The sequence below is a fragment of the Schistocerca americana genome, chromosome 1, assembly GCF_021461395.2.
Source record: "Schistocerca americana isolate TAMUIC-IGC-003095 chromosome 1, iqSchAmer2.1, whole genome shotgun sequence".
Lineage (NCBI taxonomy): Eukaryota > Metazoa > Arthropoda > Insecta > Orthoptera > Acrididae > Schistocerca > Schistocerca americana.
Genome location: NC_060119.1, coordinates 1,089,455,503 through 1,089,469,309, shown reverse-complemented (window position 1 = coordinate 1,089,469,309; position 13,807 = coordinate 1,089,455,503). Strand labels below are relative to the sequence as shown.

At 42.1% G+C, this 13,807-nt stretch overlaps 1 protein-coding gene across 1 annotated transcript in view; it reads left to right on the top strand.

The window, feature by feature from the left end:
* The window catches only part of LOC124617922, an 89,766-nt gene extending 79,204 nt beyond the window's left edge, over positions 1-10,562 (top strand). Inside the window, exons 7-8 of the mRNA XM_047145303.1 lie at positions 2,958-3,138; positions 10,410-10,562. Coding sequence (XP_047001259.1) covers positions 2,958-3,138; positions 10,410-10,422 — 194 coding nt within the window. The 3' untranslated portion in view covers positions 10,423-10,562. The remainder of the gene's footprint in view (positions 1-2,957; positions 3,139-10,409) is intronic.
* The last annotated feature ends 3,245 nt before the right edge of the window (positions 10,563-13,807 follow it).

The window sequence follows — 13,807 nt, the reverse complement described above, 5'->3', positions numbered from 1 at the left end:
CTTACATACCTTAGTTTCTTCATAAAATATGAGAGGATACATGGGGAAACTACCAGTAAATTCAGATTTTTCATATCAAACAATCAGGGCCATTGGTGGTTATTAATTTCCGGTCATTTGGCTCTCCGTTCTGTAGATTCTTATGCTGCCACTGTAATATTTCTACTCCCTTATGAGAACATGGACTCATTTAAGTGGAACTTCAGTACCCACTCAATGCACATTGTTCTGTTGCAAGAACATCCTTCAGCAGTGCACCCTGCAACATTCATTTTCAACAGGCTTTCACAAGAGTTGAAGGCTGTTAGTAATGGTACCACGGATTTTTAAACTCTAGTCGAACGCTTTTGTCAAGGAGAACGACTTCCATTTTCTACAAAAATATTTAAGGTCCTTCTTATTGTTTTGTATGGATCTAAATCACTGAAATGATGGGGAAAAGTGGGTAATATTCTTCGTGTATGAGTGTTTTACGACTGCATGATGCTATGCTAGTTATAAATCACTAACATGAATTAAAGAGTAGGAAAACTTTCCACGAAAAAAAGTCAGCCGTTTTTATTCTAGACAAGAATTTTAATTACGACTGCATGATGCTATGCTAATTATAAATCACTAACATGAATTAAAGAGTAGGAAAACTTTTCACGAAAAAAAGTCAGCCTTTTTTATCGTAGACAAGAATTTTAATTTTGGTTTTCTGTAGTGTTTCCGAGTCAGTGGTATCCCCGGATAGATGCTGCTTATAGACCATGAACGACACTTCCCCTTTCGATACCTAGCTGTTATTTGGCTGTTTAGTACATTATTAGACTGTACATTGACTACCATAGTGATAGAATTCTATGATTACATAGTTTAGCATTTCATTATTAATCTTTCGTTTCGTTTTAGGAAGTTTCGTGTATGTTGTGATGTGAGTCATTGACTTCGAATAATTGACACACCGGTCGAACTGAATAAAACTAAACTAAAATACTCTTTTTCTATATTGGAAAGAACTTCTTGGCTTGTTATAGGGTTCCCTGTCAATTACGTCCGAGATTGTGTAGTCAAACTACCACGGACAAGGATCACAAATAAAACATGTAAAACATGTAAAGCATGAAAAACTAGTAAACATACACACATTCAAATACAGGTACGTCTAAACTGCTTCCTTACAGTCAATGACGGGAATCTTCTATGTATGTTTTCCCGTGACGTGTCCTTAGTTCCAGCTAGGTGAGATTTTTCAACACATCTGCTATAGCCAGAAAAGAATCCTGTGATCATGTACGTTCTTTGTTTGGTCGAGCCTGACAGTGATCTCACACACTAGAATAGTATTCCATTATGTGATGTTCGATATAGAACACATGCAACACGGTAGATCTTCGTGGAATTACTGAGCATGCTTGCTAACTGCCGGTCAGTTTTACAGAATTATTTTCAGAAACCTGAAAACGCTAGCAAAAGAAACGGGAAAACAATACTTGGTTCATTTCTTATACTTCCAATTAAGCTTACTAACAGCCTTCTTAATAAACGGCAATAAATTCCTTCTATGCGTCTGCGATCGTTATGAATTTTCAGTAAATATTTCACTAATAAATTTTTACTAACAATACCGCTTAGTTTCGCTTAACGGCTTTTGATTTCTTAAGCTTTTTTGCTACTGCCATCAAATCACAATTTGCTATTCGTAAAACGAAGTTCACTGTCAGTTGCAATAAAACTTATGGCTACGTCGGGCGTTAAGTGCAGAGTGAAAAACTGTGAAACGTTTCCAGACGTGAGTTTTCATTCGTAACAAGTAAAATATTTACTTATCTGTCCCGCTGCAGTTGTTACATTTCATTACGTAAAGAGAAAATGTTCAAGATTCGACACTATGTTTGCTACCATGAACCCTCAAAACTAAATTTACGCTATTACACCTTCTCCACATCTACAAGACTACAGGAAGGCATGTCTCACATCCACAGACCATATTATCACGTTTCACACGATATTCTTCTTCTTTTACTGATGCCTTTATCCCGCGGACGCAGGGTCGGCATGGTTAGGAATGGATTTTGGCAAGGTTAATGTTAAGGGGTGGCCGGATGCCTTTCCTGGTGACACCCCAAAACCCCTGCGACAGAATTTGTGTACCCCAGCTGTCTGCATCTACTGTAACTCATGGAATAGCGAGAACGTGGTCAGATGTCTGTGAGTCCTGTAACTGAGGCGGGACGTGGGGAACAGCCCGGTATTCACCTAGTGGGGTGTGGAAAACCGCCTAAAAACCACATCCAGGCTGGCTGGCGCACCGGCCCTCGTCGGTAATCCGCCGGACGGATTCGATCCGGGGCCAGCGTGCCTACCCAAGTCCAGGTAACAGCGTATTAGCGCTCTCGGCTAACCTGGCGGGTACGTTTCACCCGATATTATTTCCCACGAAAGGGAGGAAGGCTGGTGTATCTCGACCATCGCTCAAACCTCTGATCGTTGCAAGCACCGTGGGACTATATGTAGAAGAATCAAGATATCTTTTCGGTAACTTGAATGCATGAACAGGACAGTTAGTGAAAAATTACCTCTAATTTTAGGTCTGAACCTGAACACCAACCCATCTGCGAGCTGGAAATGCTAAATGTGTCTTACAGCTTTGATTATAGATCACCATCTGACAGAGTGCACTCTAAAACATAAATCCTAGCTTCAGTTCCCAAACAAATCTTGCATTGATACAAACTTTGAAAAGAGATTAATCGAAGTATTCATCTAATGATAGTGATTTAAGTTTTCCATTGTTTCTCAAAATGACACGACAGACAGTTCTAGGATGGTACTTTTGCCAAACCATTTTGGATGACTGAATCACTTCTTTCCCGTCTGAGATGGCCTCTAGCGATACTGCTGTGTACAGGATTGCTAACTCCACCCTTCACCTTCCGCGATAGATATTTAATTTAATTTATCATTATTTCCAGGTGATGCAGGCGACGTGAGCCGCGACAAGAGGACACTTTTTAAGAAGCGCCCCTTCTCTTCCGGCTCATGTGGTGGAGGCTGCTGCGGAGGCTGCAGCGTGTGTGGAGGCTGTGGAGGCGGCGGGGGCGGCCACTCCTACAGTTCATCGGGCTCTTACAGCTACTCGCGCTCTTACGGCTAGTGAGTGAACTATTGGCCATCGTTGCTAGTCCTTGAGAATTGCACGAAATCTTACAAAATGTGATTAGGTTAAGTATTCTTAAGTTTACTGACTACCAGCAGTGGGACAGTCTTGTGTATATTTCGAGATTTGCTCTTAGTAGAGGGGAGGGAATCGTTCCTTGGAACACTTTTGAGGCTTTCGCATCTAGACGCTTACTACATTTTCTTATTCCGTTCCGAAATAATAGCATTCGATTTACGTGTGGTGTAGTCTTTTTTTGCTATTAAATAACCACTCCTGAAAAATAAGTTTTTTTCCAAATGTGAAAACTGTTTCAAGTTCAACGTGGTCAAATATCTAGGAATAAATATTCTATTCAAATTAAAAATGTTGCAGTCGAGAAACTCTTGTAAATATAATATTTAATAGTCTGCGTGTTACATTATTGCTATACTACATAGCAATAATCAGTAACTGAAATCAAATTAAGAAGAAGTATTACCAAAAACCAGTAATAAATTCAAAACACTTTGAATTAGAAGCTGTTGGAAACATACTCAGATTTACGTTTTAGAGACAGAGAAAATTGTTGAGACATTAAAGAAGCTCACTTCATGTGTACGTATCACTTTTTCTATGGTAAAGACATCTTCCGTTTTAAGGTACAAGTTAGCGCACGACTGACGAAATGTGGGTTTGTAACTGAAGAATTACAAATTTCTCACAATAGCATTGATATGATGTACAGCAATTAAATATGCAGAAGTCGTAATATTTACAAACGCTGCACAAAACACTACTTCATATCTCACAACAGAAGGCACAGTAGAACGTCCCGAAAACTGATTATGGTGGTCTCTAGAGTGAATTCGTTCATGTGCTTCTCAAATAGGCCAGTAGATTGAAACACTGTGGAATTTCATATGTGCCTACGTACACTATCCTCCAAATAAAACGTTGTCCCCTTCACTTACTGACATAATCTAACAAGGCAAAAATATTAGTTTCCCGATTAAATAAGCACCCAGGTCGCTTTGGAGTTATGAAGATAGTGCTTAACTGACACCGGGCGGTCGTGTAATTCTCCTCCGCTGAACTTAATTCATGGCAGTAAAGAGGAGCGTATATGCCTGCCCGTCGAACGGAAACTGACAAGCGAGATGGGCCGAAGTGTGACGCGGTAGAACGGAAGAGAGAAGCTATCGTAAATGAACGTTCCGGTAACCACACCGTGGATGAAATTGGCAGATCCGTTGGTGTCTAAACGCGGCCTATCGAACGTACCTGCAAATAATAACACATATTGTGTCCCACACTGCTTGCGTGAAATTCCATATTGCAATACTATCTCGTGGCGAGTTGTAGAGTTACGATGCTTGAAGTTACAACAGATGTATAGAAATCAAAGCGCCAGCATCGCTGCAGCAGAGGTCCTGGCCGCGAATGTAACAGTACATGTCTGACACTCGTCAGGAAAATGCGATGGAGCAACGAGGAAACATCAAGTCTTATTTTAAGTTTTGTGTATGTGGGCTACAGTTCGTCGAATTTGACCCAAATACCGAAAGGTAGATCCCTGGTCGCTAATCCACGAAACGCCCCGTCCCACTAAGCAACGATCGAGAGCGAGTTTTCGGCCAGCAAAAACAATCACCGATTCGCCGGGTTTGTCCCCAGTCGTCTTGTGGTATTATCGAATTGAAACTGGCAATTTAAGGACACCATACTACACCGTGGTGGCGAAAAGTCATGGGATAGCGAGATGCACATATACATATGGCCGTAGTATCGGGTACACAAGGCATAATAGAGCAGTGTCATTTGTACTCGGGTGATTATGGCCGCAAGACTGGATTTAACAGACTTTGAACGAGGAATGATAGTTGGAGCTAGACTCATGGGACGTTTCATTTCTGAAATCGTTAGCGTATTCAATATTCTGAGATTCACACTGTTAGGAGTGTACCGAGAAAACCAATTTCAGACGTTGCCTCTCACCACGTACAAAGCAGTGGCCTACAGCCATCACTTAACGACAGAGAGCAGAGTTGTCAGTACTAAAAGACAAGTAACACTGCGTGAAATAACCACAGAAATCGATGTGGGACGTGCGATAAATGTATGCGTTAAGACGTTGCAGCATAATCTGAGGTTAATGGGCAATGGCGGCAGACGACCGAAGCGCGTGCCTTTGCTTACAGCACGACATTGCCTGAAATTCCTCTCGTGGGTTTGTGACAGTATAGTCGTGAGAGCTGATGGAGGGTAGGGTTCAAGTGTGGCGCAGTCGGGTTCGAGCGCAGACTCCACGAAGCCATGGACCTAAGTTGTCAACAACGCACTGTGCAAGCTGGTTGTGGTCGCATAGTGGTGTGGAACCAACGGTCTTGCCGCAGTGGCAACACCGGCTCTCGTGAGAGCACCGAAGTTAGCACTTCACAATGAGAGTCTGTCGAGTGCTCTTGGCAAGTGGGGTGCACTCAACCCTTGTGAGGCCAATTGAGGAGCCAGTCAACTGAGAAGTAGCGACATCGGTCAGGAAAATTGACAACGGCCAGGAGAGCGGTGTGCTGACCACATCCGTATCCGTATCCGGTGAAGCCTAAGGGCTGAGGATGATATGGCTGCTGGTCGATACCGCTGGGCCTTCAAGGCCAGTTCGGACAGTGTTATTTTTGTTTACATGGAATGGACTGGGTCCTCTTGTCCAAATGAATGATCATTGACTCGAAATGGTTAAGTTCGGCTACTTGGAGAACATTTTCAGCCATTCATGGACTTCATGTTCCCAAACAGAGACGGAATTTATATGGATGACAATGCGCCACGTCACCGGACGATCATGTCACGAGCCATCATGCCACCCGGCCACAATTGTTTGCGATTGGCTGGAACAACATTCTGGACAATTCGAGAGAATGATAGCTCTCAGCACTATGGGACTTAACATCTGAGGTCATCAGTCCCCTAGAACTTAGAACTACTTAAACCTAACTAACCTAAGGACATCATACACATCCATGCCCGAGGCAGGATTCGAACCTGCAACAGTAGCGGTCGAGCGGCTCCAGACTGAGGCGCCTAGAACCGCTCGGCCACAGCGGCCGGCTCGAGAGAATTATCTGGCCACCCAGATCGCCCGACATAAATACCATCGGGACATAATCGAGAGGGCAGTTCAAGCACAAAATCCTGCACCGGCACTCTTTCGCATTTATAGACGGCTATGGAGGCACCGTGGCTCAGTAGTTCTGCAGGGGACTTACAGCGACTTAAGCCCATGCCACGTCCAGCTGCAGCACTACGTCGAGCAAAAGAAGGCGCGACACCTTATTAGAAAGTATCTCATGACTTTTGTCACCTTACTGTAAATGCAGTTCCAAAAAAGGACTTCAGTGACTGTTTCAGAATGCCTTTAAACCCATTTTAGCTGTTTATTTTGTGAACATGATACATGATTTTTATTTTCCATAGCCACGCTCTTAACAGTACTGTGACAAACGGTGTATACCACTCGCAGATATGTAATGCGGCGTAAGGACAATGACTGTAGAGAGACCCTAACCGGTAGGGACCGAAGACGAGTGTCACTTCGTGCCAATCACAATCGGTTTCAAGCACGACAGAAATTTCTGCTGGTGTTGAAATCAGATCCATGCCAATCAGTTTACGAGGAGACACTGCGAACGGAACTGCGTGAAGTGAACATTTGGAGGCGGGTACCTTGCGATAGGCCATTGCTCACAGTGGCCGTGGGCCAGACATCATATAAACTGGACAGTACCTGACTGGTGGCATGTAGTGCTGTTTGTAGAGAAGTAACTTTCCTCGTTTTTAAATGATAAGAGGCGTAGAGTGCAGCGATGACCCAATGTGGCTTTACGTTCACAGTGCGTAGAGGGTGTAGTTCAGGCCAGGGGTAGTTCTGTGTTGTTTTGCGGGCGTTTCTGGTGTCGTGACTTCGATTCACTCACTCAGCTGACAGTGAACATGAGCTAGGAAGTTTGGATTGACATTTTCGGTGGCATTGTGTTCGTCTTTCTTCTACATTTACTTAATGAGCACGCTGTGGCTATTTCTGTCTTCCAAGACGACGATAGCCGTCTTCACAGGGCTGCACTCTCACTCATCCTACAGCACATCGACTGTCCGGTAAATGGCCTGTCCTTAACCCATTGGTGTATGTCTGGGAGTACTTGGTGCAGCTGGTGGAACATATCAATCAGTATCCTCGCTCTACGGGACCTAAGCACCAATGAGTTTTAAGGCTTGAAGAAACTTTTGGACTACCCCCCTCATCGACCTGACTCCATTACCGAGGCCAGAGGCGCTGAAACAAATTATTAATGTTGATGTCTCCTGGATTTATGTTGTGTTTTTCCAATTTTCTTGGATGCCAGAAGATAGTATTATTTCCTGTCTCTCTCCGGGATTTATTTTTATGCGCATCCAGGCACAAGCAGTTTCGAAATACTCAGGACCACCTATGATGAAATGGTGTGTGATTCAAACATATAAGACAGTACGGTTCTGTCACCGTCCAGTATGACGGCTTACTGAGACATTCCATTGTGCAGGGATTGCGGAATATTTCTATATACCACCAACATTGAGTACCAATATTCTTTTATCGTGAGCACAAACAGCGTTTATTAGGAGAAAAAATGAAATTGGTCATTGTATCACCCTTTAAAGTCAAAGCACTGCAACGAAAATACCAGTTTTAAGGGCCTGCTAAGTGGCCACCTGTGACTACCTCAACCTTTTCATTGCAGTCAAAGCGTTTTTAGGCATAAATTTCTATAAATGTAGTGGTAGGTGAATGTCATAAGATGGCAAAGTACAACAGTGCGTAAATAAATAACACACATTATGATAAATGTTTTCTGAGATTCACGCCCAGTTTGTAAGTGTCAAATGGTTCAAATGGCTCTGAGCACTACATGACTTAACATCTGGGGTCATCAGTCCCCTAGAACATAGAGCTACTTAAACCTAACTAACCTAAGGACATCACAAACATCCATGCCCGAGGCAGGATTCGAACCTGCGACCGTAGCGGTCGCGCGGTCACAGACTGAAGCGCCTAGAACCGCTCGGCCACACCGGCCGGCTATAAGTGTCAGTTTCATTAAGTCCAAAACGGTATGCAATTTTACTGACTAGTTTGTTTTTTACCTTGTTTACCCAGTTTAACAAACATCTCGATAAATACGCATTTAAAGTTTGGAGTTCGGTTTTTGTGTACAAAACTTTGAAGTTTTTCGACTTACCTTTAATCTGCTATTTCTGGACCATACGGTAAACCTTAATATTCTTCGAAGATCCCATTTTTTAAAGAGTGAGTCTCTCTAGCCGCAGTTGTAGCCTCGACGCTGTTCTCTTACCATGGAGGGTGAGCAAGCCGTGGTACCGATAACGACCCTCATTAATTTCATTTTATGTGAGACTCCGTTAAATCCGTCGGAAAAAAACAACACACGCCCGATTTTTAGCATTTTAGACTAAATTTGCACCCGAAAACGTGTTTTGGAGCCTAAGTCCAAATTAATGAATTCTCTGCTTCATTATTGATCTGCGTATAGGCTCCAATGCATTTCTCCATCAAATTCTCATAAACAATAGCTTCAATAACTTCACTCAGTGATGGATTATGATCAAAAGTGTCCAGTGTCCCGTTAATTTCAGCTTACCTCCATTTACACCAACTTTTACAATAGTTAACGGTCTGCGGATCGTCATTTGTTGAACTTCTGTGGTAAAGTATCGCCATAACTGGCTTTTTCATCTCACTGCTGTCGAAAGCATATAATTGCGAAATATGGTGGGAAAATAGTTGATATTTTCTTCGACCAAGTATTTTACAGAGATATTGATTGGTGTCGCAACTCCCCAAGCGTCGAGAGCGGCTAGAGTAGACGTAAACGAGTTTCCATTGTAACGTGATTTTCAGGTGTAAACAATAATTTGCAGGTAAAATCTTTTTGATCAGACATTCTTAATACTATAAGGAATCAAAATACGCAACAAATGAAAAAAAAACGATTTTTTTCAAACCTCGAGACCGGAAAAGCCACTTGAAAACTCAGAAGGATGAGTATGTAATACGCTACATGTTGTTGTTGTTGTGGTCTTCAGTCCTGAGACTGGTTTGATGCAGCTCTCCATGCTACCCTACCCTGTGCAAGCTTCTTCATCTCCCAGTACTTAGTGCAACCTACATCCTTGTGAATCTGCTTAGTGTATTCATTTCTTGGTCTCCCTCTACAATTTTTATCCTCCACGCTGCCCTCCAATGCTAAATTTGTGATCCCTTGATGCCTCAGAACATGTCCTACCAACCGGTCCCTTCTTCTTGTCAAGTTGTGCCACAAACTCCTCATCTCCCCAATTCTATTCAATACCTCCTCATTAGTTATGTGATCTACCCATCTAATCTTCAGCATTCTTCTGTAGCACCACATTTCGAAAGCTTCTATTCCCTTCTTGTCCAAACTATTTATCGTCCATGTTTCACTTCCATACATGTCTGCACTCCATACAAATACTTTCAGAAACGACTTCCTGACACTTAAATCTACACTCGATGTTAACAAATTTCTCTTCTTCAGAAACGCTTTCCTTGCCATTGCCAGTCTACATTTTATATCTTCTCTACTTCGACCATCATCAGTTATTTTGCTCCCCAAATAGCAAAACTCGTTTACTACTTTAAGTGTCTCATTTCCCAATCTAATTCTCTCAGCATCACCCGACTTAATTCGACTAGATTCCATTATCCTCGTTTTGCTTTTGTTGATGTTCATCTTATATCCTCCCTTCAAGACACTATCCATTCCGTTCAACTGCTCTTCCAAGTCCTTTGCTGTGTCTGACAGAATTACAATGTCATCGGCGAACCTCAAAGTTTTTATTTCTTCTCCATGGATTTTAAAACCTACTCCGAATTTTTCATTTGTTTCCTTTACTGCTTGCTCAATATACAGATTTAATAACATTGGGGAGAGGCTACAACCCTGTCTGACTCCCTTCCCAACCACTGCTTACATAGTGCATTCAAACTATCTTTCATCACTTAACTAACAGTCGACAGTCGGACATTCGTTTTCCCTTTTTTGGTCATTGATACTGACATTTAGGCTGTATCCACTTCCTTACTGCATCTTCTGACGGGGAATATGTAGCAACTGGTTTAGTGGTGTGATCTATTCAGTGAAATTACAATTAATTACGCAACATTTTACTCAGTTTCTACCTATAACTTTTATTCCTCTTCTTTGTGTTACAGTGGTCGACGATAACGCTATGGACGTCCAGCATCAACTACGCTCCACGAGTTAAGTGGGAGACCACGCTTACCTACGAATTCCGCATAGGTTTTGACAATAGTTGTGTATAAATATTTCTGTTTTAAACTAAATACATTTGTTTTGTATAAAAACATGTAGTTTCATCTTTTAAATTTATTACCCAACTAAACGAAAACTTGCCCCTTCATTCTATACAATAAATTCGTTTTATTTCTTTGGCTTTATAAATATTTCTTCAGTAAAATTTGCAAATTGTTTATAAAAACCTGATTTACACATTAAGAACTCAACAACACTTCATGAAGTTGTAGCTTGCTCAGTAGGTAATAACAGATAATTTACTCTCCACAGACATGTAAGACACTAATGTACAAAGTGGTGCAAACACGAAAAAAAACAATTGTTGATTATATAAACGTAAGTATGTGTGTGTGTGTACTTTATGAATTGCGCGCATTAGACAGTGAGCGACACGACATGTATATATAGTCGGGAATCCTCCAAATAAATCAAGTCTTTCACCTATAACTGCAGTGTGATGAGCAGTTAGGTCCCATTTCGTTTTTGGTGTATTTTGGTTCCTATGCATAGCCACTAATGCTTTGTCTACGTATGTGTTTCCTGACGGTTTTGAATCTCTTCCCTTTATGTTGTATGTGGCCTCTTATATACAATAATATTCTAATGATGACTTACCAATAACACTTATCATGTGTCCGTCTTCGTGTGATTCTGTATTGTGTATTATCTGTTACACAACTTTATTGTTTGCCTAGTAGATTATGCGTGTTACGGACATTTTTTAAAAACTAGCTGGTTTCGGAATATGATACCAAGACAAATTCCTTCAGATATTTCTTGTGAATTTTTTATCACGTGTTGTTCTCTTGGCTTTGTTGAGCAACTACATTTCTGTAGATAATTTGTCAACTGATGGTATAAGACTGAATTTTCTGATGCTTTTTCAGCCTTGGTTCACTGAGCTAGCTTCGGGTTTAGCATTTTCTTTTCACATACGAAAGAGATAAGTTACCACACTTTTTTAGTACATATAGTGGTTACATTATAATCATAAATTATAATTCAATGAGGGTAGGAAGTGCGCTATTTTCTTAGCATCTATAAAAAAGATCAGACTTGCCAACAATTACACTACTGGCCATCAAAATTGCTACACCAAAAAGAAATGCAGATGATAAACGGGTATTCATTGGACAAATATATTATACTAGAACTGACATGTGATTACATTTTCACACAATTTGGGTGCATAGATCCTGAGAAATCAGTACCCAGAACAACCACCTCTGGCCGTAATAACGGGCTTGATACGCCTGGGCATTGAGTCAAACAGAGCTTGGATGGCGTGTACAGGTACAGCTGCCCATGCAGCTTCAACACGATACCACAGTTCATCAAGAGTAGTGACTGGCGTATTGTGACAAGCCAGTTGCTCGGCCACCATTGACCAGACGTTTTCAATTGGTGAGAGATCTGGAGAATGTGCTGGCCAGAGCAGCAGTCGAACATTTTCTGTATCCAGAAAGGCCCGTACAGGACCTGCAACATGCGGTCGTGTATTATCCTGCTGAAACGTAGGATTTCGCAGGGATCGAACGAAGGGTAGAGCCACGGGTCGTAACACATGTGAAACGTAACGTCCACTGTTCAAAGTGCCGTCAATGCCAACAAGAGGTGACCGAGACGTGTAACCAACAGCACCCCATGCCATCAAGGCGGGTGATACGCCAGTATGGCAATGACGAATACGTGCTTCCAATTTGCGTTCACCGCGATGTCGCCAAACAGGGATGCGACTATTATGATGCTGTAAACAGAACCTGGATTCATCCGAAAAAATGACGTTTTGCCATTCGTGCGCCCGCTTCATCGTTGAGTACACCATCGCAGGCGCTCCTGACTGTGATGCAGCGTCAAGGGTAACCGCAGCCATGGTCTCCGAGCTGATAGTCCATGCTGCTGCAAACGTCGTCGAACTGTTCGTGCAGATGGTTGTTGTCTTGCAAACGTTCCCATCTGTTAACTGTGGGATCGAGACGTGGCTGCACAATCCGTTACAGCCGTGCGGAAAAGATGCCTGTCATCTCGACTGCTAGTGACATGAGGCCGTTGAGATCCAGCACGGCGTTCCGTATTACCCTCCTGAACCCACCGAGTCTATATTCTGCTAACAGTCATTGGATCCCGACCAACGCGACCAGCTATGTCGCGATACGATAAACCGCAATCGCGATAGGCTACAATACGACCTTTATCAAAGTCGGAAACGTGAAGGTACGCATTTCTGCTCCTTACACGAGGCATCACAACAATGTTTCACAAGGCAACGCCGGTCAACTGCTGTTTGTGCATGAGAAATCGGTTGGAAACGTTCCTCATACCAGCACGTTGTAGGTGTCGCCACCGGCGCCAACCTTGTGTGAATGCTGTGAAAAGCTAATCATTTGCACATCACAGCATTTTCTTCCTGTCGGTTAAATTTCGTGTCTGTAGCACTTGATGTTCGTGGTGTAGCAATTTTAATGGCCAGTAGTGTAAATAAATAGGAAAATAAATATTTCCATATATAACGATCAACGTCATTCCTATCTTTTGTGGTGGTGGCTGTTGGGATGTTTAAGGGGGACTAAACAGCTAAGGTCATCAGTCGCCCACTACCTTTTGTACTTCAGTCGTTACGCAAATCATTTCGCACGATTACCTCAAAAATTTAATAAATAATATGAGCGATACGGGTCTTTATGGGATTATGAATTGGATAAAGGATGTAGAACTGTTTTTAAGAACTGAAGTTTATGAATCACTCGAATAGTAACAGTTCTTTTGTCAGCCTAACACCTATCTTGTCGCCATTAACGAGTCAGTTCCTTTTTTACGAGATTTCATCTCATTAATATCCTTTTCAGGGCTCCGTGCCACGATCGGTAAAAACGGAACTGTTATAGGATCGTTTTGTTGACCGATCGTCTGTCTGTCTACGGACTGTTGAAAACGATTTTTCTCGGGAAAGGGCAGACATATCGATATTAATATCGCGTACTGAGACCTACGGTCTCTTGGTGGTGTACAAATTTGAGGCTTCTAAGTTAGTGCAGTCAAAAGATACGGCCAACTATCTCACATAATTTGATACTCTCGAACTCACTCACCAAAACCTATACGGTACTATCCGTTGGCCTAGATTCATGAAATTTGGCAAACAGCAAGGTTTCACAGTTCCGAAAACTGTAAATTTGTAACTAAAAGACACGAAAATAATTTTCTTGTTATTTATTATCAGATTCTCTGTCCGATAGTCTATCCAGACCCTTATTTCTTAGGAACTAGTAGACGTATGAATTCGAAACTTATGCCA